The sequence below is a fragment of the Aspergillus flavus genome, chromosome 6, assembly GCF_009017415.1.
Source record: "Aspergillus flavus chromosome 6, complete sequence".
Lineage (NCBI taxonomy): Eukaryota > Fungi > Ascomycota > Eurotiomycetes > Eurotiales > Aspergillaceae > Aspergillus > Aspergillus flavus.
The window spans coordinates 3,268,385-3,289,014 of NC_092410.1; the positions used below are offsets into that span (position 1 = coordinate 3,268,385).

Here is a 20,630-nt window from a genome sequence, read left to right on the forward strand (position 1 = left end):
GGTGGGCCGAAACTATGACAGGCTGGTGAGACAAGGTTATAATTCACCAAAAATAATTGGGGGCGATGTCACTTAGGTAAGAAAGGCATGAGGCAATTAGACCGCTAATAATGGTCTCACCAACAACTCCATCTATCAATCATTATTGCTTTTTTGGAAGGCTGCCGCGCGCCAAACGCGTTGCGAAGAGATCACGTGAAATCAGCTGACCCCGCGTCATCCGATAAGTGCTCTAGACTCTTGCCCAATCAATAGGCCGCATTGCCATCTCCCCGGACGGAGCTCTGTTGTCCTCCTTTCACAGAGATATATGTAATGAAGGACTCCAAGAGTCAATGAGGGCTAATTCGGAATCTCCGAATCAAGATGGAGGCCTTCACATTCGCTGTCTCCACCCAGGTGGACTTTCCGATTCAGATCAAAATGTAAGTGAGGCCGCAAACCTCAAATAGCACCTTGGGCTGCTTTGTAATGGCAGACGCTGGACTTCGATTCAGCTAATCAATCGGCAGTGGCTCCTTGGAAGGGAAGCAAAAAGAGGTCCCCTTTTCTATACTCCTCAAGCGACCGGAATTGCGACACCTCGGTTCCGTGCAGAACCCCACATCCGATCTATTTGTCACAGTGCAACTATGGTCAGACTCAAAACCGCTGGGGGTGCCTTTGCAAACCTCTTATAGGACATTCAAATCTGTCCGCGCTTGGAATGAATGGCTGCAGATGCCTATGTCACTCAAGGATGCCCCATACAAGTGCCAGCTTGCGATAACCATTTGGGACCTGTCCCCATTTGGCGGTGAAGGTGCGCAGGGCCACTATGTCCCATTCGGAGGGACAACAATATCTCTGTTTGATGAAGAGGGTAAATTGAAGATGGGGAGGCAGAAGTGCAAAGTATATCGCCACAAAGCTGCTGATGGATTCTCTTCGACAACTACACCTTCAATCCCCTCAACGAAGCGACGGAAGGCCAATGCTCCCGATCCGCTGGGCCCTTCTCCCGAGGAGATAGAGTTGGAACGAGTGGAGGTGCTGATTAAGAAGCACGAAATGGGGGAAATACCACGGATCGATTGGATGGACCAGATGGTCTTTCGTCAGCTTGAGAAGCTGAAAATTAATGCTGAAGAATCCGCAAGGAAGCGCGCCATCCTTCTAAAATCGACGAAGCAGAAACACCGGGAGAAATATGGGGCTGATGGAGATGATTCGGATGAAGGGAATCTTGACGACGAGAACTTTACTCTCTACGTCGAATTCCCACGCTTTGACCACCCCGTCGTCTGGTCTGATCACGAGTATCCTCCGCCCCCGGTCTCGTCGTACCCCCAGAATGCACCTGCGAATCCTAGCTCTGCGCTGAAACCTGCACCGGAGGTTCGCTTTGGCCCCGGAATCGAAGGTGCTGATGGAGAGGGTGTGATAAGAATATACGACCCTGAAGTTGGGCAGACAGGCAATCCATGTGAGGACAAACACAGAAGACTCATCCGTAGTCACCGTACCGGCATCATGGACAGAGACCTTAAACCAAACCCAAAGATCCGGGATGAACTAAATGCCATACTGTCGTACGAGCCAACGCAAGACCTTACCGCCGAGGAAAAGGACCTTGTTTGGCGCTTCAGATACTACTTAACTCGTGAGAAGCGAGCGTTGACGAAGTTTGTTAAGTCGGTGAACTGGCGCGATGCGGGTGAATCACATCAGGCAGTGGAAATTCTCCCTAAATGGACCGAAATCGATGTTGATGATGCTTTGGAACTTCTTGGACCAACTTTTGATAACCCGGCAGTCCGTTCTTATGCAGTTGAAAGACTTCGGAAGGCCGACGATGAAGAGCTTCTCCTTTACCTCCTCCAGTTGGTACAGGCGCTAAAGTACGAGGACAATTCCAACGTTGACACTGAGGATGCTGCCCATGATTCGTCGCTGGCTAATTTCTTGATCACTCGTGCTGCAAATAATTTCAAGCTCGGAAGTTATTTCCATTGGTATCTAATGGTTGAATGCGATGACACTAGCCCCGGGACCCTATCCGCACAGCGCAGGCTCTTCGCTCGGGTAGAATATTATTTCATGGCCGATTTGGAACAAGTGCATCCTGAGCATCGGAAAACGCTGTTACGCCAGGGTGAGCTAGTTGCCGTGCTCTCAAAGATCGCCAAGGATCTCAGATTTTCGCGAGATAACCGGCTACTGAAGATTGAGAAGCTCAAAAAGTACCTGAAAGACCCTAAAAATGAGCTTGTGCACATCGACCCTCCATTGCCGCTACCCATAGATCCAGAAATATCAGTCACAGGCTGCTTTCCGGACAATTCCAACGTCTTCAAATCAACACTGTCTCCTTTACTCATCACCTTCAAGACATCGGAGGGGCAGAAGTATCCAATCCTGTTCAAAGTCGGCGATGATCTTCGCCAAGACCAGCTTGTTATACAGATAATCATCCTGATGGACCGTCTCCTGCAGAAGGAAAATTTGGATCTTAAACTGACACCCTATCGAATCCTTGCGACCAATGCTACGGCAGGCGCCGTTCAGTTCATTCCATCAGCATCCTTGTCTGCAATCTCAGCCAAGCACAGGTCAGTCCTTGCGTATCTACAAGCAAACAACCCTGATGAGAGTGAACCACTTGGTGTCCGAAAGGAGACTATGGATACCTACATAAAATCCTGTGCCGGATACTGCGTGATTACATACCTCCTCGGCGTCGGCGACAGACATCTTGAGAATCTTCTCCTCGCCCCAGATGGCCATTTCTTCCACGCCGACTTCGGTTTCATCCTAGGCCGAGACCCCAAACCGTTCGCTCCAATGATGAAGCTCTGCAAAGAAATGGTCGAAGGAATGGGCGGCACCACATCTCCGCACTACCTCCAATTCAAGCAATACTGCTTCACCGCGTACACCACGCTGCGCAAGTCGGCAAACCTGATTCTCAACCTTTTCAGTTTAATGGTCGACGCCAATATCCCCGATATCCGCGTTGAGCCGGATAAGGCGGTACTCAAGGTCAAAGAGAGGTTTCATCTTGAGATGACAGAAGAGGAGGCTATTCGTCATTTTGAACAACTCATTGGTGACAGCGTAAATGCTATATTTGGGGTGGTTATTGATCGTCTTCATGAGTTTGTTCAGGGTTGGAGAGCATGATGTATTATCAGTGGCGAGCGCTTGCTGGAGATTCTATTTGCCGCTTTGTTCGACTTTGGGATTTTGATACAGGCATTGGCGCTATTCTTTGTGTATTGGGTATGATTGATTAGGAGTCAAGGAATGGGATCGGCGCAGGTCTTGTCTACAGGAGATACCCTAGTCGACTTAGGCTGATATTCTTTTGTCAATATAACTATATATAGATCTATGATAGAAAATTCAAATGACTGAAATCTATCCCTCCCCATCATTAATCATTCAACGAACCAGCAAACCGACCTTATCATCAACACCCCTTGATCGACCGACCCAATTCCTCGTCTTGTCGCGTCCGATACTCGAGTTCCACCCACTCCTGCCCAGAGTCATTCCTATCCGCAATACCAACCTCACCAGGATGAGACGTGGATCTAGAAATCAAAGCCGGCGTCCCAGATGGCCTACATCCGGACTCATCTAACTGCGACGAAAAGATACCATCTGTCTCATTACCCAAACCGGCACGACCGGCGAGACCATCGCCACTAAACTCATCTTTCTTTGCCTCTGCATCCTCATCGTCCTCAGGAGTACCTTCTCTGCAAGCCCAGGCATCCACGAAGCGGAGGACCTCGCGCGGCCACCAGTGTTTCATTACTAGGAGGCGAAAGGGAACAAGAGCAACGATTAGAACGGGGAAGGCGGGAGCACCTCGTGTCAGGGTGACGATGAAGATAGCCACAGTGATGACAATCTGTAGGATAGTGTAAAGGTGAATGGGGATATAGGAGGGACGTGGTGGGTTGCTGTTGTCATTGTGATCTTCATCGCCAGGTTTCTTCGCAAGAGAAGATGGTAGAGACGGGAGTTCAGACGGGGGAGTAAGAAGGTAGAAGGTTCGGTATAATATAGGACTATGCTTGGATGAGCTATATTCATCCCCCATTAAAATACGTTGTGAGAGTATGCACTTACTTGACCGATAAACTCTGCTCACCCATGAACATGAATAGACCGGCAAGAACACTCGTCGGCGTTAAGCCGAGGACTTTCATGAACGGCGGGCTGACGAAAAGAAGGATAGCCCCTGCGTGCAAAAAAGAGGACCAGCGCTGTTCGTAAACGCGCTTGACTTCGTGCGTCTCAACTTTCTCTTCGCCATCTGTAATGACGGTGCGCTGTTCTCGCTCCGAATGCATTAGTGATTCGGAGTGTAGGGGAGCCTGTGGTAAGAGACCGTTGGCGGGTGGGATGCCTAGGATTCCACAGAGAGCGGTTGTTGTGCCCAACAGGATGATGTCCCATGCGAAGCCGCCGGGTTTGCGGGTGCCATATCTGTCAATTGTGCATATGATGGAGCTTACTTCGTGGTCGAAGAAGAAGAGGATGGTGATTATTATTCCTGGAACTATGGCGGCGAAGACCCATCCGACAGGTAAGGTCCAAAATTCGACGAAGAACTTGTCACGGTCTGGTGATGTGGGTTTGAAGGAGCTGCTGACGGGAAGAGTCATCTTGTCGAGGTGTGCCAATTCGCCGATATGGGGCATGCCGATAAAGATGATGATGGATATTGCGGCGGCGTACTCTGTGAGCCCCATTCGGATGTATCGATGGAATAAAGGCTTCCAACTTTCAGCTGTAGAGAGAAAGATAGCGAGGAGCATAGTTCCAACGGCACCGATTACTGCGTATAAGAAAGCGGCGAATGAGAGAGTATCATGTGCTCTTTCAAGCTCCTGAATGGCCTTATGGAAATAGATGATGCTGTTTAGGAGAGAAAAGATTTCTGTGGCGAATGTTGTCACATAGCGCATAGTCCAGTCATGAGCATTGATTATAGCTAGGATATAATGCAACCAGGCTGCATGAATCAAGGACCATGCCATGAAAGGGAGGAAAGGCACCTATTATTGTTATCAAATACTGTTGAAGTGATATACAAGTGGCGGATTTGCTTCTGCAAGGAAATACCTTAAAAACTTCGTCACACAATGCATAGATATTCTCCGCTAGTACAGAGAAAGGACCCGTGACACCAAGTATTGTCAGTGGTTGAATAGAGAATCTAAGCTGGATTAGCTTGAACAAAGTTTATTATTCTCCCGGACAGCATACAATGAGAATATAATTCCACACAGTCCCGTACTAAACACAACCTCAATCGTTCCCCAGGTCTTGCCAGTCAAGACATACAAGTCACTGGCAAAAGTAATTCCCGGGAGAAGATTCGTGAAGAATACGTATACCGCACTAGCGAAGATCAATTGGTTGAATATAGTCCAATCCGAAACATATCGGCGGCGCAAGTTGACGATATCCTGCTTCACCAATCGAAAAGGACGCAGAGGCCCACCAGCCGATACAGAGCCCCGTAAGACTCGAAACGCCTTGGGAGTATGTTTTGAGGGGGTGATAATGGAATGTGCATCGTCTCTTTCCTCAACCTCGAACTCATGAATGCCACTTTGTTCTCGCTCATCCCGCCGTCTTGGAGGTCTGTGGCGAAGGGAAGAGGTTCGAGTAGAGCGGGGTCGAAAAGCTGAGATCAGTGACATTTATTGGTTTGAGATTGAATAGGAGATGGGCTATCGCATTTCCAGTTGGTTTATCAAGTATATTCGCAAGCGACTTGCTTTTATAATGAATATTAAGACTATGTAAAGAGTCGGTGGGGACAGTGACGTTGGACTTGAGAATTTATAGTAGCTGGATTGATACGTCAGCCAATGAGGGGTGATTTCTTGTCAACTAAAATTGACTTCATGCCAAGCAAAACCAGAATCCATATTCATATACCTATATCGCTAATACATTGCTCTTCTCCTTCTAACAAAAATACTAGCGGATGCATTATAGTCGGCAAAAAAAAAAAAAAAAAAAAAAAAAAAAAAAAAAAAAAAAAAGAATGACATAGCCAGAATTAATAATTAATCACCTTACAGCTTAGCCGAGTCCAAAAGTCCCTGCTGCTGCAGCCACTCTGTCACAAAAGTATTAACCTCCGCTGGCTTCTGCCACAGAGCCCAATGCCCTGCCTCGACCTCTTTCACAGTGAGATTTGGCACGAAGGGTACCATGGCTTTGGGCATCTCAGAGTTGACCACAAGGTCAGCAAGCGCGTGAACGTAAAGCACGGGGCACTTGATTGAGATCGCCTCTTTGCCCTGGGCCAGAAGGGACTGCTCCTCTGTCCAGCTCTGCTGACGAATGCGGTAGTAGTTGCCTACGAATTCATTAGCTTTCTCTGTTCCTTATAGAATGGAACGGAATGTTCATACAAGGTCCCTGGAGCCCATTTCTCGAGTACTCCTCCACGTAATACTGCAGCTCTTCCTCACTCAGCAATCTTGTACGACCCAGCTTGCTGGCCACCTCAAAGTCGAAACCACGGGTTGAGTCCATGGCAAATTTGCCTTCAGGAGTGGCCCCGCCGTACAGGCCATTGAGGAACGCACGGATACCTTCCTTGTCCTGAGTATGGGACTCAACCACTCCTTCCGCGCTACCGAATTGCAGTTGGTACCCAACTGTGGGGACGACCTTGGCGAGATCTGCCGTATCAATGTATTTCGGCGAGGGAGGAAGATATGGGACAACGAAGAGAATGAGATGTGTGATGAAAGAAGGGTGGTAAAGAGCAAAACGGGAGGCAATCACCGAGCCCCTTACTCAGAAGATTAGATGTCTTCTCATGAAGCATTAAGCTCGGAGTAATTGAGAACATACCAGTCATGACCGGCGAGAACGATATTCTCGCAACCGAGTTGCTTTCCAAGTTCGGCCAAATCGTCGGCATGCGACTTGTAGGAATAGGCGTCGAGAGACCCAGTTGGTGCATCCTGGATGAATATGATTAACACGAGCTCAGAACCAATCATACTGCGCATCTAGTTATCCGAGACTTACTGATCGACCATATCCGATACAGTCAACAGCAACGACGCGGAAGCCAAGTTTGAGAAAGAGAGGAATCTGGTATCTCCAGCCCATGGACAAATCTGGGAAACCGTGAATCTGTAATGCACGGGTTAGTTACCAGTGGTTTCATTGGTTAAAATAATGACATACCAAGAAGACCGTGCGAGTAAAGCCGCCCTCAGGCTCGGCGAGAAGATATCCTATCCAATCAAGTTAGTGAGACCGTCTCTGGACGTTGTGGGAAGCAAGAGGCCACACCATATGTCTTGCCATTGATGGTGGCAGAGCAGCGTCGGATCCGAGGGTCGTTGACGACGTTGATTTTGTCGAGGGCAGTAGTGGAAGACATGTTGCTGTGATCGAACAATAACACACAGGATGAGGTATAGCGTGTAACAATCAGTAATGGCTCACGAGGGGTTCAGCTGCATTAAGTATTCGGATCCGCCTTCGCGGGCTCCATGGGACGGTACCCATCATTTGCACAACAATCATCGTTTCAAGAGTGGATCTACTATGATCTGAGCCTTCTTCCTTTGCAGTGAATTATGTTTATGTGATCTTATGTGCTCTGTTAAAAAGTGGGGCATTGCGGCGAAGTGGATCATCGCAGTAGATATCATGATTAGTGATGTGAATATCTCCGAGATCAACTCCGTAACAGACTCTCAGATAATGATTTGAAACGAGTAACTGGGGATCAATATTGTATTCCTAGGTCCGGAGGAATTAGCCCTACCCCTTTAGTGCCCAGTGGTAACAAGAGGGGCTAGCAGGGATTGATGTCCAGTTGGGGTAAAGAATGAGCCGAGGTATTTTCCTGAACCCGTTAAAAAAACGCTTTCCGAGTGGTCTCAGTAACTTCAGCCTAGGCAACGAACTTTTCCCGAGCAGTACTTATACTCTTCTCATATTACTGGAAAAGCGTCCGTACTATATGTGCATAAATTTATGCCTTGTAGCTGTCACACCTACCACACAAAAAGAACAAAATAAAGAGTATACCAAGTGAAGACCTCAGACAAGCCAGACTCATCAGTCCTACCTGCTCGCCAAAGCTGCTTTTTGGGCTTGTTATAGATGGCTAACCCGCATACTAAAGGTTCTGGTAAGTTGTCGAGTCAGGTTTGTGTCATTCTGGGAGTTGAGTAGAGAAAAGCATCACGATATTGACTCTAGATACGAGTCGAAACTTGCACTGAGGCTACACCGAACCATTCTATATACAGATACCATGAAACGGATTATCTGTTTGAAGTCAGAGCTATATACCCTTTAATCTGATGCTACATTTCACTCATATAATAACACGTATAACATCAAAGTATAGCAGACCTTCACTCCGGCTTAGCCTTTCTTGTGTTAAAGACCCAAACATAGACAAATGGGTAAAGGGTTTCCGGAATGAGAGTCAATACAATGGTCCAAATACTCCAAGTTGACCCCACATACGCCCAGTTTTGTGGAACGTTTAGATAGCGCCAGAAAAAGACGCCATATGCCGTGAAGCATCCCAGATATCGAGTAACCCTAAGGTCTTCAGCCAAAGATCTCTGCGTTACCATGTTCAAGAAGGGTACGTACCACATTTCAAGGGAATGGCCGCTCGTATCATGGTTCTTCCACAAGCTATACAGGCACAGCCAACCTATGGGAAATTGCAGAATGATACCGGTCCAGTACGCCGTGATCTGCTCTCGTTCATCGGGGTAAACCTTGGCCAACCACCGGAGGAACAATACCCCAGCTAAAACGCCACAAATCATATTCCGGTAAAGCCGCTTTCTTTGGTCCAGACTGTGGGCATGCTGAATAGCGACTGCTGTGAAACCGAGGTCGAATTCGAACCAAACCAGAAAAGCCAGCTTCTCGAACCATGTAGACGTTGTGGTAAACGCATAGTATATCTCATATGCCATGGTCAAGCAGCTATGGCATCGCTTTAGGATACATACTCTCACATCTATGATAGTTTGTGACTTACAGGTATTGTATGCCCCCGTAGCTGGCTCCTGGATATGTCTTGTCTCTGTATGTTCGGAGCATGCAAAAGAAATAGCACATAGCGTACAGAACGCCACATGCCACGATAAGTCCATCCTGGATGAAGAGATAACTTTCCGGAGGATTATGTTGGAGGTCAGCGGGTTGAACGATAAGATGCCCAACCTGATGGGCTAGCTTAAAATCTGACATTACGAGAAGAGGCTGATGGTCTTAAAACTCGACGATGCTAAAGTTCACTACAAGGATAACCAGATCTATGTTAAGGTTTGACAACGTGAGTGACATCAACGTTTAGATATACTTTTTTCCCATATCTGTGTGGAGCGCAAACGTGGAATGACGTCAACTCCACATCTTTTTGGACCAGTTGGATGGTTCCGGATAGTTTGTTCGGACAACTAGGGAACACCCTATCTTACGTGGATTCAGTGTATTTGATGGTTACCTTGGCCTAATATGGAGCACTACCCCTCTAGCTTCGGATAGATACCTGAGGCATGCTGTTCGAGTCAGCTCAGTGACCAATCATGTTACAGGAACTAAATATGGTAAGGTAAGTAGTACCGCCCCCCTCACCGCCCGTTCCTTCCAGACATATTGCCGGGAATGATATCAAACTGTCTTGTTTCTCTCGACGGTTTCTATTTGGCAATTGACCCTCAATAATGTGTGAAAAAACAGCTTGTACACAATCAAATCGCCCAACCGCTAACAGAATCTACCAGACTATTGTAGCATGGCAGCCAAGTTCATTCCCCGACAGACCTTCCCCAGTTATACGTCCATTCCAAGGTCGTATTTCCTGGGCCATCACCGGGCAGGTCTGAAAAAGATGCAGAATATGCTCTCTTCCATTGACTACGTCGTTGAGTGTCGCGATTATAGAGTACCAGTTACATCTATCAATCCCATGTTTGAAGAAGCCTTGGGGAAAACCAGACGATTAATAGTATATACAAAGAGGGATCTAGGTGCGGAATCGGGGTCATCAGCCCAACAACAGGTAAATTGAAATCCCAAATGGCTCAGCTTTACTCCACATAGAGTTATACTTATATCGCCGCTCCTTCTTATAGGCAGAGAAAAGAATTAGAAATTTCGATAAAAATAGCGCCGTGTTTTTTGTTAGTTCCTCGTCCCGCCCGGATGTGAGTTCTATATTGAAGCATTTACGAAATGATGCCGAAGGACCCGACAAGCTCGTGGGGTGTCGAGTGATGGTTGTCGGGATGCCAAACGTCGGCAAGTCGACGTTAATCAATAATCTGCGAAATCAGGGTGTTCACAAAGCCAAGGCTGTGCAGACAGGCGGCCAACCTGGCATTACGAGGAAAATCGGAACTCCCGTCAAGATCATCGAGAGAGAGAACGGCTCTCATGTTTACGTGCTAGATACGCCCGGTGTCTTCATGCCATATGTTCCAGATGCAGAAAATATGCTGAAACTGGCACTCTGTGGTTGCGTCAAGGACTCTGTGATCTCACCCGTCACATTAGCAGACTATCTGTTATACCATATAAATTTGCATGATACCCAAGTATATGAGCGTTGGTCCCCGCCAACAAATGAAATTATGCCTCTTCTAAACGATTTCGCCCGCCATACCGGACTCCTTGCTAAGGGTGGTATCCCGAACACTGACCTTGCGGCGTTGCATTTTATCCAAAAATGGCGCGCAGGTGGCTTGGGGAAGTTCATCCTGGATGACCTGCAAGCAGAGGAACGTCATCGTCAAGAAGGCACGAAGGATGCGGTGGGCACCAGCATGTCCCAAGCGCGCAAGGCCGAAAGAATGGCAAGGAAACAGCCACAAAGACTGTAAATAGAATAATAAGTATGTCCATTGTACAATAGAATGAATCTTGTTGGTATCATCAGTTGAGCTTTTTTGCTTCTCCTCAAAATGCGTAAAAGAAAAGCCAGGGATCCGAAAGTGGAGCATATACGCGTATGATAAACACAATGTGAAATGACACCCATGACGCCGTATGAAATAGAAAGCTTGAACATAAAAAAATGTTGAGGACGCCCGTACACCAGTCCATGCACACCATCCATCTCAAGTGATCTTCTCCAACAGCCTTCTCCTCCGACGGTCAACAAGCTCCTCCTGTACTTCTTCCAGAGTCGGCAATCGCCATTCCACGCCGTCACCAGCGTCACCAGGCAATGGCTCCCATCCGTCCTCAACGTCGTCTTCCTTCTTTTCACGCAGACGCTCAACAGCCTCCTTCTCCTTCTGCTTCTCATAGGCTAGCAGCGTACCATCCTCTTCATCCAGCCCATAGCCGAAATAGTTCGCATCGACCTTCCTCGTCGCGATATCCCCACCTCGACCGCGACTCTCTTCCCCCTCCTCTTCCGCAGGCTTACGACCACGTCGAGCCGCAGCCTCAAACATCTCCTTAACACCAGGTAACTCCCTAGCGCGTCCAAAATATCGATAACCCTTCCCACCACCGGGAATCTCCCTCCCCTCATCATCATACACCCGCCCGGAACCACGCATATAATTCGGACCGCCCAGATTCCGAATCTGCATCTCCCAGATCCACTTCTCGCGCATCAGCTTGTTGATCTCATCGTTCAGGTCCCGGATCTGATAATCGCTCAAACTCGGCTCTTGGATGCGGGACACCTTGCGCGAAATCTCCTTGAGGACCTGCCCACGCCATTTTTCACACATGGGGATCGAGTCCACCGACGTGATCGCCTTGGGACGCCGGGTGCGACCCATGTCGATGATTCCGAGATCCGCGGCCTGCTGCGCCCGGAAGCGGAACAGCATCGACTGGGCTTTTTCGCTGTTTCGCGCCTGTTGTAGGGTAAAGCTTGATTAGCGGGTGGGTGGAACTTTACATGGGCGCATCTTGGGAAACGCTGGGGCTTGCTTGCTGGTGTTAGGGGGAATAGAAAACTTACCATGGTGAATAGCTGCGCGAGTCGATCTCAATGCAAATCTGGAGGGGACAAGAGATGGGGGTGGAAGAAATATGCCCTCATGTCATGGCAAAGTAACTTGATCCGAGCTTAGGTGGGCTCGGGAAACGTTTGGTTCAAGCGAGCGCTAGCCGGTAGTGATTTAGGCGCGCGGCTAAAGTACCAGTTATCAGCCAATTATGTTGGGTTTTGGTGAATAAACTTACTGCAAGTTCATTATTTGTAGGGAGACCTAGGGAATGCCGACAGAAAATATCAGGACTTTGGAGACCCTTACGCCAATGGGTTGGCTGCCTGTAGAGTAATCGTCATGATATATCTTAACTAGTGAGTCTCCTATGCTCATACCCATCTTTTTATATATTTCCATCCTTTCAGAGTCATCAGTATGCGCGAGGTTGTTTAGAGCTTACGGACAAAGTCTAACACGTCAAGTTGCTTTTTATTCGATTTCAAGACAAAGAAACTGCGAAATCCGAAGCAATGTGATCTTTCGACGCCCAAGAGAGTATAGGCATATTCTAGTAGTGTTTCCTCACCATATGTGGGCTTAAGGTTAATAGGGGATGATGGCTACACAAGATCCCAGTTCGTGTAAACAATCTTCTGTGGAATTGCTCGATATATTAGTAACTGAACCAATTTAAATGCAGATCGTTGTATCATTTAAAAAACTTCATATAACAGATATACCACCAAAGGAAAAGGACAAAATATGAGACAAAACATGGGCGCAAAAAAGCAAAAAGATCAACTGGTTCTTCACAATAACACCGCGTAGCCATGCAGCATAGACATCTCGTCATTGTCATTATCCATAGCCCAGGTCCAGTATTAGAAACCTGACTCCTCAGTTGCGGCTGTGCTCAGCAGGGTCAACCCGCTCGATTATTATATTTTTATAAAAAGCCTTTGGTGTTGCTGGGCATCCTCTGTGGTATGTCGCTTGAGGAAAACCCATTGCTACCCCTTCTGCTTCCAACGTCACTGAAAGTGACATGGCCGCGTCCTCTCTCGAGTCGCAGAGCTCTCCAACCCTGTAACTCGCGCTCTAGTCGCAATGACTTTTCCTTTTCTTCTCGAAGCTCGCGCTCAGCCCGACGCACCTGCAGTTGTGTATCTGTATCATTGTGCTGGAGCTCCTCGATGTTTCGAAGCAAACGATCGATCTTATCACGGGCCTTGTTGACGTCATCCGTGAGTTGTGCGTTGATTTTCTCCCTTCGCTCAATTTGGGACTGGAGGTCTTTGACAGTACGGTCAACATTCCGTAAAGAGCGTTGCTCTGAGCTATGTTTAGCCTCCTGCTCCTCAAGATGGGCCTCCAACTGCAAACACAGTTCGTTAGCATACGGTCAGTATTCCACAGCAACAAGGATGGTGAACCTACATCTTTGATCCTCTTATGCAGGAATTTTACATCCTGACTGCCCGAAGAATAGCTCTTTGTTTCCAGATCCACGCAGCGCAGCTGTGACTCTTTCAATTGTTTCTCCAAAGTAGCTTTATCCTTGAAGAGCTGGGCGTTGGCTTCTCTTTCTGCAGTGATTTCCTTTTGTATTTCAGTCACAAGAGCATCCGCTCGCCTCATTTTTCCAACAGCAGCTGCAGAGACATCTTCTTGCTGAGCAAGCTTAGATTTGAGCTCAAGGAGTTCGCGATTCATACTGGCCGCGTTGCGCATTGATGGACTTTCTCCTTTGGCAAGTTCTTCCAGCCTCTCCCCAGCTTCAGTCAAACGGACTTCCAACATTTTCTTCTCCTTGAGCAGCATATCTCGCTCTGCAGTCACGTCGTCGACTGAGGTACGCAAGTCCCTGACCTGCGACAAAAGGGTGACGACCCGGCTTTGAGCTTCATTGTGAGCGTTGACAGCCTCGTCGCGAGAGGTTGTTACGTCCTGGAGCATGACCTCCATTCGGGACTTTTCTTTAGCCCATGTCGAGCTGTTCAGTACCTCATTGTCCCATTTACTGCGGAGATCCTCAAGCTCTTCTCGAAGTCGAGAGTTTTCGCCGCGAACCTTGAGAATCTTCTCCCGCTCCATCTCGAGTTCATTATTTAGGGTAGAAAATTCCCTTTGGTATTTTTGTCGCGTCTGCTCCATTGAAGTCTCTTTATCTTCGATATCAATGGCGCGTTGATTCCTGTAGTCCTCAAGCTCATTCTGGAGACGCTGCTTAGACTGTAGTGCACCTTCTAGCTCTGCTGCCTGATCCTCCATTCTTGCCTCCAAAGCTTGTGTTTGTCTCTGCAAATCTTCCACAAGGCTGTCCATCTCTTTGCGCTCTGACATTATCCGTGCGCAGGTGTCCTCCGCCTCCTGGGCTTGGGCTTTAGCAAATTGCTCCGCCCGAGTAGCCTTAAGAACGGTAACCTCTGCTTGCTCAAGTTTGCTGAAGTATTCATCAGCACGAGTTTTATAAAGGCTTTGGCTTGCAGCAAGGTCGGCAGACTTCGATGTCTCCGCGTCTAGCCGTATTTGTAAATCGGCGAACTCTTGGAGAAGCTGGTTTCGGCTTGCAGCGTCCTGGTCTTTAGCGAGCTGCAGCTCTTGGGCCTCAGACCGCGAATCGCGAAGTTCAACTTCCAGGGTAGCTTTCGATCGCTTGAGCTTTTCCAATTGGGCTTTCATGTCGCTAAATTCAGCAATAGCTTCGTTATGCACCTTAAGCAATGATCGTCTGGATTGTTCCTGGGAATTGATCAAGTCATAAAGCTCCTCGTGTGATTTGGCTTGCACATCCCGCAAGGAGAGGTCACCCAAGTGGATGCTTCGCTCAAGTGCAGAGACCTTCTTGGCAGAATCATCAAGCTGATCATGCAAGCGGCCATTTTCGCGCTCTAAGAGTTGCATTCTCCTGACAGAAGGGCTCTCATCTTGCCGCATGTCTCCAAGAGGATTTGCGAGCTGAATCTGGCTTTGGAGGTGTTTGTTCTGCATTTCACTCATCTGAAGTTTATTCTGAAGCTCTTCGAGTTCGGCCGCCATATCCATCCGTTTTTGATAACCCACAGTGTCCACTGTACGATCAGATCGGGCCGAGTCGTTGGCATTCTCATTGAAGTTAAACCTTCGGTTAGGTGTCGTCGGCGTATTGTACTTCTTCGCAATCCCGTTTTCAGAATCCTTCCTCAGATGCGTTGGTGTACGGTTTCCAGCAACCTGGTTCTGGTCAATCTCTTCCAGGAGCGCACGCTTGGACGAAGAGTAGCGGGCATCAAGCTCCCTCATCTCATCGCCATGTCGACGTCGCATTTCTGCAAGTTGGCTTTCTGCTCTGTTATACTTCTCCTCAGTCACTTGCAACTGAGCCCGCGTGGTATCTAGCAACTGAGCCAAGTCTACCTTCTGCGACAGGTCCGGCTGTACTTCCTCCCAGGATTCTGGAGACCGATCGGAGTCAGGGTCGACAACCTTATGAAGCAGCATCAATTGACGATGAAGGCCCTCAATCTCTTTATTTGCAGTGTCAAGAGAAGTCTGAAGTTTGCGCGTGTTTGCTTGAGCTTGGGTCCGCAGCTGTCTCTCCGTTTCTAGGTTCCTGTTGGCTTCAGCAAGCTGAAGGTTGGCTGTGGATGCTGCCTTCTCAGCATTCCTACAGGCTTTGCGCTCCCTATTTGCTTCATGATTTAAGTCTTCCAAGCTCAACGAAAGTTTTTCTTTCTGTTTCTCCAGCGATGTAATCGTAAGTTGAAGATCCCCTAGCTGGCGGCTCAGCTTCTTACTATCCTCCTCTAGTTTTGCTTTCTCTCTTTGGAGAGTTGTAACTCGGAGACGTGAGTTTTCGCTCGCCTTCGAGTTGGATCTAGCAATATCGAGATTCTTTTGTTGGATCTTGGTTAACAACGCCCGGTTGTCGTTTTCCGATGCAGTGAGTCGGCCCTTAAGAGTTACTAATTCGCGCTCCAGTCGTTCCTTGTGTTGGTCATGGCGAATGCGGAAGTTGTCAGATTCAGCGATCGCGTTAGTTAACTCCTGCACCCTGATTGAAAGCCGCTCTCTCTCTGCCTCGATCTCATCTACCTGACGCGACTTCTCGTCGAGGTCCTTTCGCACACTATCCAGTCGTTCGTTGGCCTGGTTTTTGATGTTTCGTTCAATCTCAGCTTCCGCATTCAGACGAGCATTTTCTACGCTAGTGAAGCGATCTCGTAGCTTGATTAGCTCAGTCTGAAGCTCTTTCCGCGATTGCTCGGCAGCGAGGCGGGCCTCGGTGGCACGGCGGAGTGTATCTTGCTGGATGTACATCTCCTTTTCGATGATTATCTTTGAATCATTGAGGGATGTGTACTTATCACGTAACTCAGTAAGATTGTGCTCCGCAAGCATCTGAACATCATCTCTTGATTGACGCTCTCGACTGAGGTCCGCTTGTGCCTGGAACAACTGTTCCTTCAGGTCATGGATCTGCTGCTCCAAAAGCTTCCGGCTCTCCACAGCTTCTGCATCCTCAGAGATCTTTTCGTCGAGGAGCTTTTTGACATCTGTGAGCTCTCTCTCTAGATGGGCCTTTTCTGATCTCATAGCGTCCGTCTCTGCTTGGAGCTCTCGTAGACGTTTTTGCATGTTGTCGTGGCGAGTCGAAAGAGATGTCCTCTCGGTTTCTAATTGCTGCTTATCCTCCTCATGTCTTCTTACATCGTTTCGCAGAACAGCCATCTCACTCTCTTTGCGTCTGAGCATCTCCTCATATCCTGTAGAAGTTACAGAGAGATCAGAAATCTGCTGGCGGATCGAGCGGTTCTCGTCGATCAAGTCCTTAACTTGCTTTTTCGACTGATCCAGCTCTTTGGATGTGTTAGCTAGCTTAATATCAAGGTCCTGATCCACTTTCAATAGCTTGGCTTCCAACTCTTGAACCTTCCGGTCTTTCAAGGTGAGGTGGCTCTGTAGCATTTTCAACTCTTGGTCTAGTTCTTTGATGTTGCCATCTTTCTGGGCAGAAATCTGTTCGGCCTCTAACAATCTACGGTCAATTTCTTCAAGATGTGCCTGCATCTCATGTTTCTCGGCTTCAAAACGTTGTATGATCTCCCCAGCTTGCTCCAGTTGTGTTATTCGTGTGTGGAGCTCCTCATCGCATCTCTTTTTTGCTGCGATCAGTTCGTCTAATTGGTCCTCAAGGCTTTCCTGGTCCGCAATCGCACCAGCTAATTTTTCGCTCAGCTCAACTTCTCGCATCTGAAGTCTCTTGAATATCTCCTCCTTGTCCAGAGCTAGAGCTCTTTCGCTCTCCAGAGTTTGTTGGATCTTTTGGATCTCTATCTCTGTGCGGCGCCTTTCTTCGTCCAGCTTTTGGCGGTCTGCAAGGTCCTGCTTGGCTTTTGTTTCCAACTGTTGGATTTTTTCATCTCTCTTTTTGACTTCGTTAGCCGTCCGTGTTTCTCCAAGCAGGGGTTTCATTCGAGAAAACAACCGCCACCAAGGATTTGCTTTCAGTTTGAGATAGACCCCAAAGTTTTGCTGGATGATCCGAGTTGCCTCAGCTCGATACAGGCGTTTGTTAGAGATACGACGCTGCACGAAACCTCGAGCCATTGACTGGAAACGTGTCATGATGGAACGAATAAGTTCGTCTCGTTTCTCTTCTAACTCAGCTAGCACACCGGCCCGGAAGAATACCTTCGTTCGGCCGACGCGGTACCAGGTTGGATCCAGGCCTAATTTGTCCAACATCATTTGAGCAATGCTTTGTCCATCCAAGTAACCTTTGGACACATTGCGGCAGAGCACTTCATATCGCTGACGGAACTCGGCAAATGACAGCCGGTTGGGGAACCCCGTACGAGCAATTCTGATTCCCTCCAATACACCATTACATCGTAGCTGATCTAGAACAAGGGGGGCGTTGAACATCTTCGGCCTCTTCTTGTGATTGGGAATGATGCATCGAACGAAATGAGGATGAGTCGAGTTCAGCGAAGACATCAAACTTGACAACTGCTCCTTGTGCCTCTGAGCAACTGTACGGAATAGTCCCTTTTTAACCCGGCTCTTAGAGTAATCGGCCTCGTCATCCGGGTCTCCGCAGTCCGAAAACAAGTTCGCAACGTGCCTATCTGTCGAAGCTGCGAGCAGACGGGTCACGTTGTCATTCAGTGGGTCTTTGTTCTTTTCAAGCCAACCATTGGTATCGTACTCTACCTCAGAGGCATAGTGAGTGAGGATGAATCCCTGGCTCAACCGGGAGGCACGATACTTGGGAGACTTGCGGTCCCAGAGCGAATGTAGCTTTTCCGTGAAGGATTTGTCAGTTGCTTTTGGCATGACACAATCCTCGTCCAAGCACGAGAAAATACCAATTGGGTTAGTTAGCTCAATCAGATCAATTGTCGGCTGCAAATCTTTCCCGAAGTCAATGAATTGCCATTCTATCTGCTCCTTCGCATACTCCTCCTGCTCCAAGACAAACATGTGGTGATTAAAGAACTGCTGCAGCTTCTCGTTGGTATAGTTGATACACAGCTGTTCAAAACTATTGTTCTGAAATATCTCGAACCCTGCTATATCAAGGACGCCGATAAAATAACTGTCATCGCTAGTGGTGGCACTGCGATCTAGCCGTTGGTTGATACGATTGACAAGATTTCCGAAAGAGCGTTCGTATATTCCCTTTGCAAGAGCATCAAGGGCAAGTCGGACCTGTTCTGGCGTTTGGACCTTCTCCACCCATTCGCGACCCGCCTTCACTCTTGGATGAAGTAAGCCTTTCACAAAAGGCTTCGAAGGTATTCCCAGCAACTGACAGGCCTTTTCCACGCTTCTCAATGCATCAGGCCCCAAGGCCGCCTGATCAGCACGCAGGCTCTCCTTGACAATGGCCACATTTCCTAGGTGAAGAACGGCCGAGATCGTGCGAAGGATATGCATCTGCTCGTCTTCTGAGAAATCCATAATATGAAATGCCTCAAGCAACGCATTCCATTCTTCATCATCTGATACTCCGATAATGCTGTCGTTTCCATCTCTTGTATACGCGAAGTCACCAATCCCAAGACCAGATAGCAGCAAGCTTTCTCTTAAGGCTGGATCTGCACCCCGCAATAATTGGTAAAAGATGTGGTAGTTTCGCTCCTGAGAGTTAGGCTTCACGACGCGGGACTTTTCCAAAAGGTACCAGTCAATCCATGCGCCAGAGATCTGACCTGAACGGGTGAATTCGATTCGAATAAATTTGCCGAAGCGGGAAGAATTGTTGTTTCTCACTGTCTGGGCATTACCGAAAGCTTCAAGTATTGGATTTGCCCGTAATATTTGTTGAGACAGAATAGACAATTGCTTGGTCCCCGAGCGAGCATGTGGTGTATCAGACGTTGCGACTGCTGCAAGGTATTGGATAACTTTTTTGGTATTCTCTGTCTTGCCAGCTCCAGATTCTCCTCTTCACTTGCATGTCAGCATGGATCCTGGGCTCGCCTAATTGGCTGAGAAACATACGTTACAAGAATACTCTGGTTCTCGCCCTCTTCCACCAGGTTTCGAAATGCCTCGTCTGCCATTGCGAAAATATGGGGTCGAGTTTCCTCTCTGCTCCGTCCTTTGTACATTTTCACATATTCGTTGGAGTAGATCGGTAACGGGCAATAAGGATTTACTGTGACAAGGAAAAGTCCGGAATAGGTCTAAGAGTCAAAAGGTCAGCTTGTTTCGTCTGTGGAACTCCTGAAATAGACAATACTGACATATATCATATCAGCTTGGTATCTAGTGTGCAGGTTATGCACCACTGAACCTTCGTTCAGGTGAGTAAGCTCGGCCATATCGTCCGCTTTGTCGAATTTCGCCGGGTTGACCTTGTCAATTTGATCCGCATCTACCTCGCGTTGCTGATAATCTGTAAGCAACCACGACATCACTCTAAGGATAGTGTTCATACCTCGCCATCGTCACTCTGTACAAGAAGCTTTCCATTGGCTCTTTCTTCCAGTATAAGTCCTCGTATAAATGCCTTTTCAGGATCACGTAGCCAGACGTATTTATTCCCGGAAAAGTCATTATCACCTTCAAGCCCGCGGATTTGGTCTGCTCCACGTTGAAGTTCCTCCGACTTGATGAACTCCGGTGCGAATGTCCCTGATGTGACATCATTCCGCAAAGAATTAGACCTTTGACGACTAGTGATGCGAGAGAATGGGGCTTGGGTGGATTGTGCCAGAGAGGAGGAATTTCGGAAGTGACCTCTCGCCTCTTCGAATTTACTCGATTGTGTTATAAGCGCTGACTTTGGACGTGCAGCTCTGGGCGCAGGAGATGGCGAGGGTGATGGGGATGGAGATGCACGGCTGAACGGGTTCGCACGCTTTGGCGAGCCATTTAACTGTGATGGAAGCATATCGTCGTTAATTCAATAGGTCATCATTCAAGTGTTTAGTCAAAGTCGTATAACAAGATGTTTAGGCCATAAGAAGCTCAATGTGCGAGCTAAAGGAAATCACGAATCACAGCATTAAAATCAGTCAAAGAACAAGTCGAAAGTCTGGCTTGTTGACAGAACCTTAAGGTAAAGAGGTAATAAGCAAGCTGCAGCAAAGCCGCAAGTGGCAGGTCCCTGGATACAGACAGGACTAGGTCACTGACCACTTGCTCCATGCACGATTGGGCCCGCATGTTTGT

The 20,630-nt window shown here is 48.0% G+C and overlaps 5 protein-coding genes across 5 annotated transcripts; 2 read left to right on the top strand and 3 right to left on the bottom strand.

The window, feature by feature from the left end:
- Positions 1-366: 366 nt before the first annotated feature.
- On the top strand, positions 367-3,162 carry F9C07_11725 (putative phosphoinositide 3-kinase; the record flags this gene model as incomplete). The annotated part of the gene is made up of 2 exons (XM_041294471.1): positions 367-425; positions 513-3,162. 2 exons carry the CDS (start codon positions 367-369, stop codon positions 3,160-3,162), a joined length of 2,709 nt encoding a protein of 902 aa, XP_041148743.1.
- A 289-nt stretch (positions 3,163-3,451) lies between these two features.
- Positions 3,452-7,414, bottom strand: F9C07_2205354 (Na+-independent Cl/HCO3 exchanger AE1; the record flags this gene model as incomplete). Its single annotated transcript, XM_041294474.2, has 12 exons — positions 3,452-4,058; positions 4,120-5,051; positions 5,119-5,212; positions 5,263-5,643; positions 5,777-5,835; positions 5,907-5,943; positions 6,088-6,370; positions 6,426-6,811; positions 6,874-6,986; positions 7,054-7,161; positions 7,216-7,265; positions 7,324-7,414. The coding sequence occupies 12 exons, from the start codon at positions 7,412-7,414 to the stop codon at positions 3,452-3,454; spliced, it is 3,141 nt and encodes a 1,046-aa protein (XP_041148741.2).
- Positions 7,415-8,663: 1,249 nt separating this feature from the next.
- F9C07_2074258 (P-loop containing nucleoside triphosphate hydrolase protein) lies at positions 8,664-10,895 on the top strand (the record flags this gene model as incomplete). The annotated part of the gene is made up of 3 exons (XM_041287088.2): positions 8,664-8,744; positions 9,788-10,075; positions 10,149-10,895. The coding sequence occupies 3 exons, from the start codon at positions 8,664-8,666 to the stop codon at positions 10,893-10,895; spliced, it is 1,116 nt and encodes a 371-aa protein (XP_041148739.2).
- A 50-nt stretch (positions 10,896-10,945) lies between these two features.
- F9C07_11723 (Isy1-like splicing factor) lies at positions 10,946-12,077 on the bottom strand. Its single transcript, XM_071507674.1, has 2 exons — positions 11,996-12,077; positions 10,946-11,888 (listed from the first exon to the last, which is right to left on the bottom strand). Exons 1-2 carry the CDS (start codon positions 11,996-11,998, stop codon positions 11,133-11,135), a joined length of 759 nt encoding a protein of 252 aa, XP_071367977.1. The 5' UTR covers positions 11,999-12,077; the 3' UTR covers positions 10,946-11,132.
- Positions 12,078-12,128: 51 nt separating this feature from the next.
- On the bottom strand, positions 12,129-20,618 carry F9C07_2286644 (myosin class II heavy chain). Its single transcript, XM_041294464.2, has 5 exons — positions 19,894-20,618; positions 19,700-19,843; positions 19,455-19,639; positions 13,404-19,398; positions 12,129-13,341 (listed from the first exon to the last, which is right to left on the bottom strand). Exons 1-5 carry the CDS (start codon positions 20,347-20,349, stop codon positions 12,913-12,915), a joined length of 7,209 nt encoding a protein of 2,402 aa, XP_041148738.1. The 5' UTR covers positions 20,350-20,618; the 3' UTR covers positions 12,129-12,912.
- Between the last annotated feature and the right edge of the window lie 12 nt (positions 20,619-20,630).

Excerpts from the sequence above, each read along its gene's own strand:
- F9C07_2286644 (XM_041294464.2), bottom strand. The coding sequence starts at position 20,349 with ATGCTTCCATCACAGTTAAATGGCTCGCCAAAGCGTGCGAACCCGTTC. Across the intron at positions 19,399-19,454 it reads AACCAGAGTATTCTTGTAAC|AGGAGAATCTGGAGCTGGCA; the intron begins GTATGTTTCTCA and ends ATGCAAGTGAAG. Across the intron at positions 13,342-13,403 it reads TGCATAAGAGGATCAAAGAT|TTGGAGGCCCATCTTGAGGA; the intron begins GTAGGTTCACCA and ends CTGTGTTTGCAG.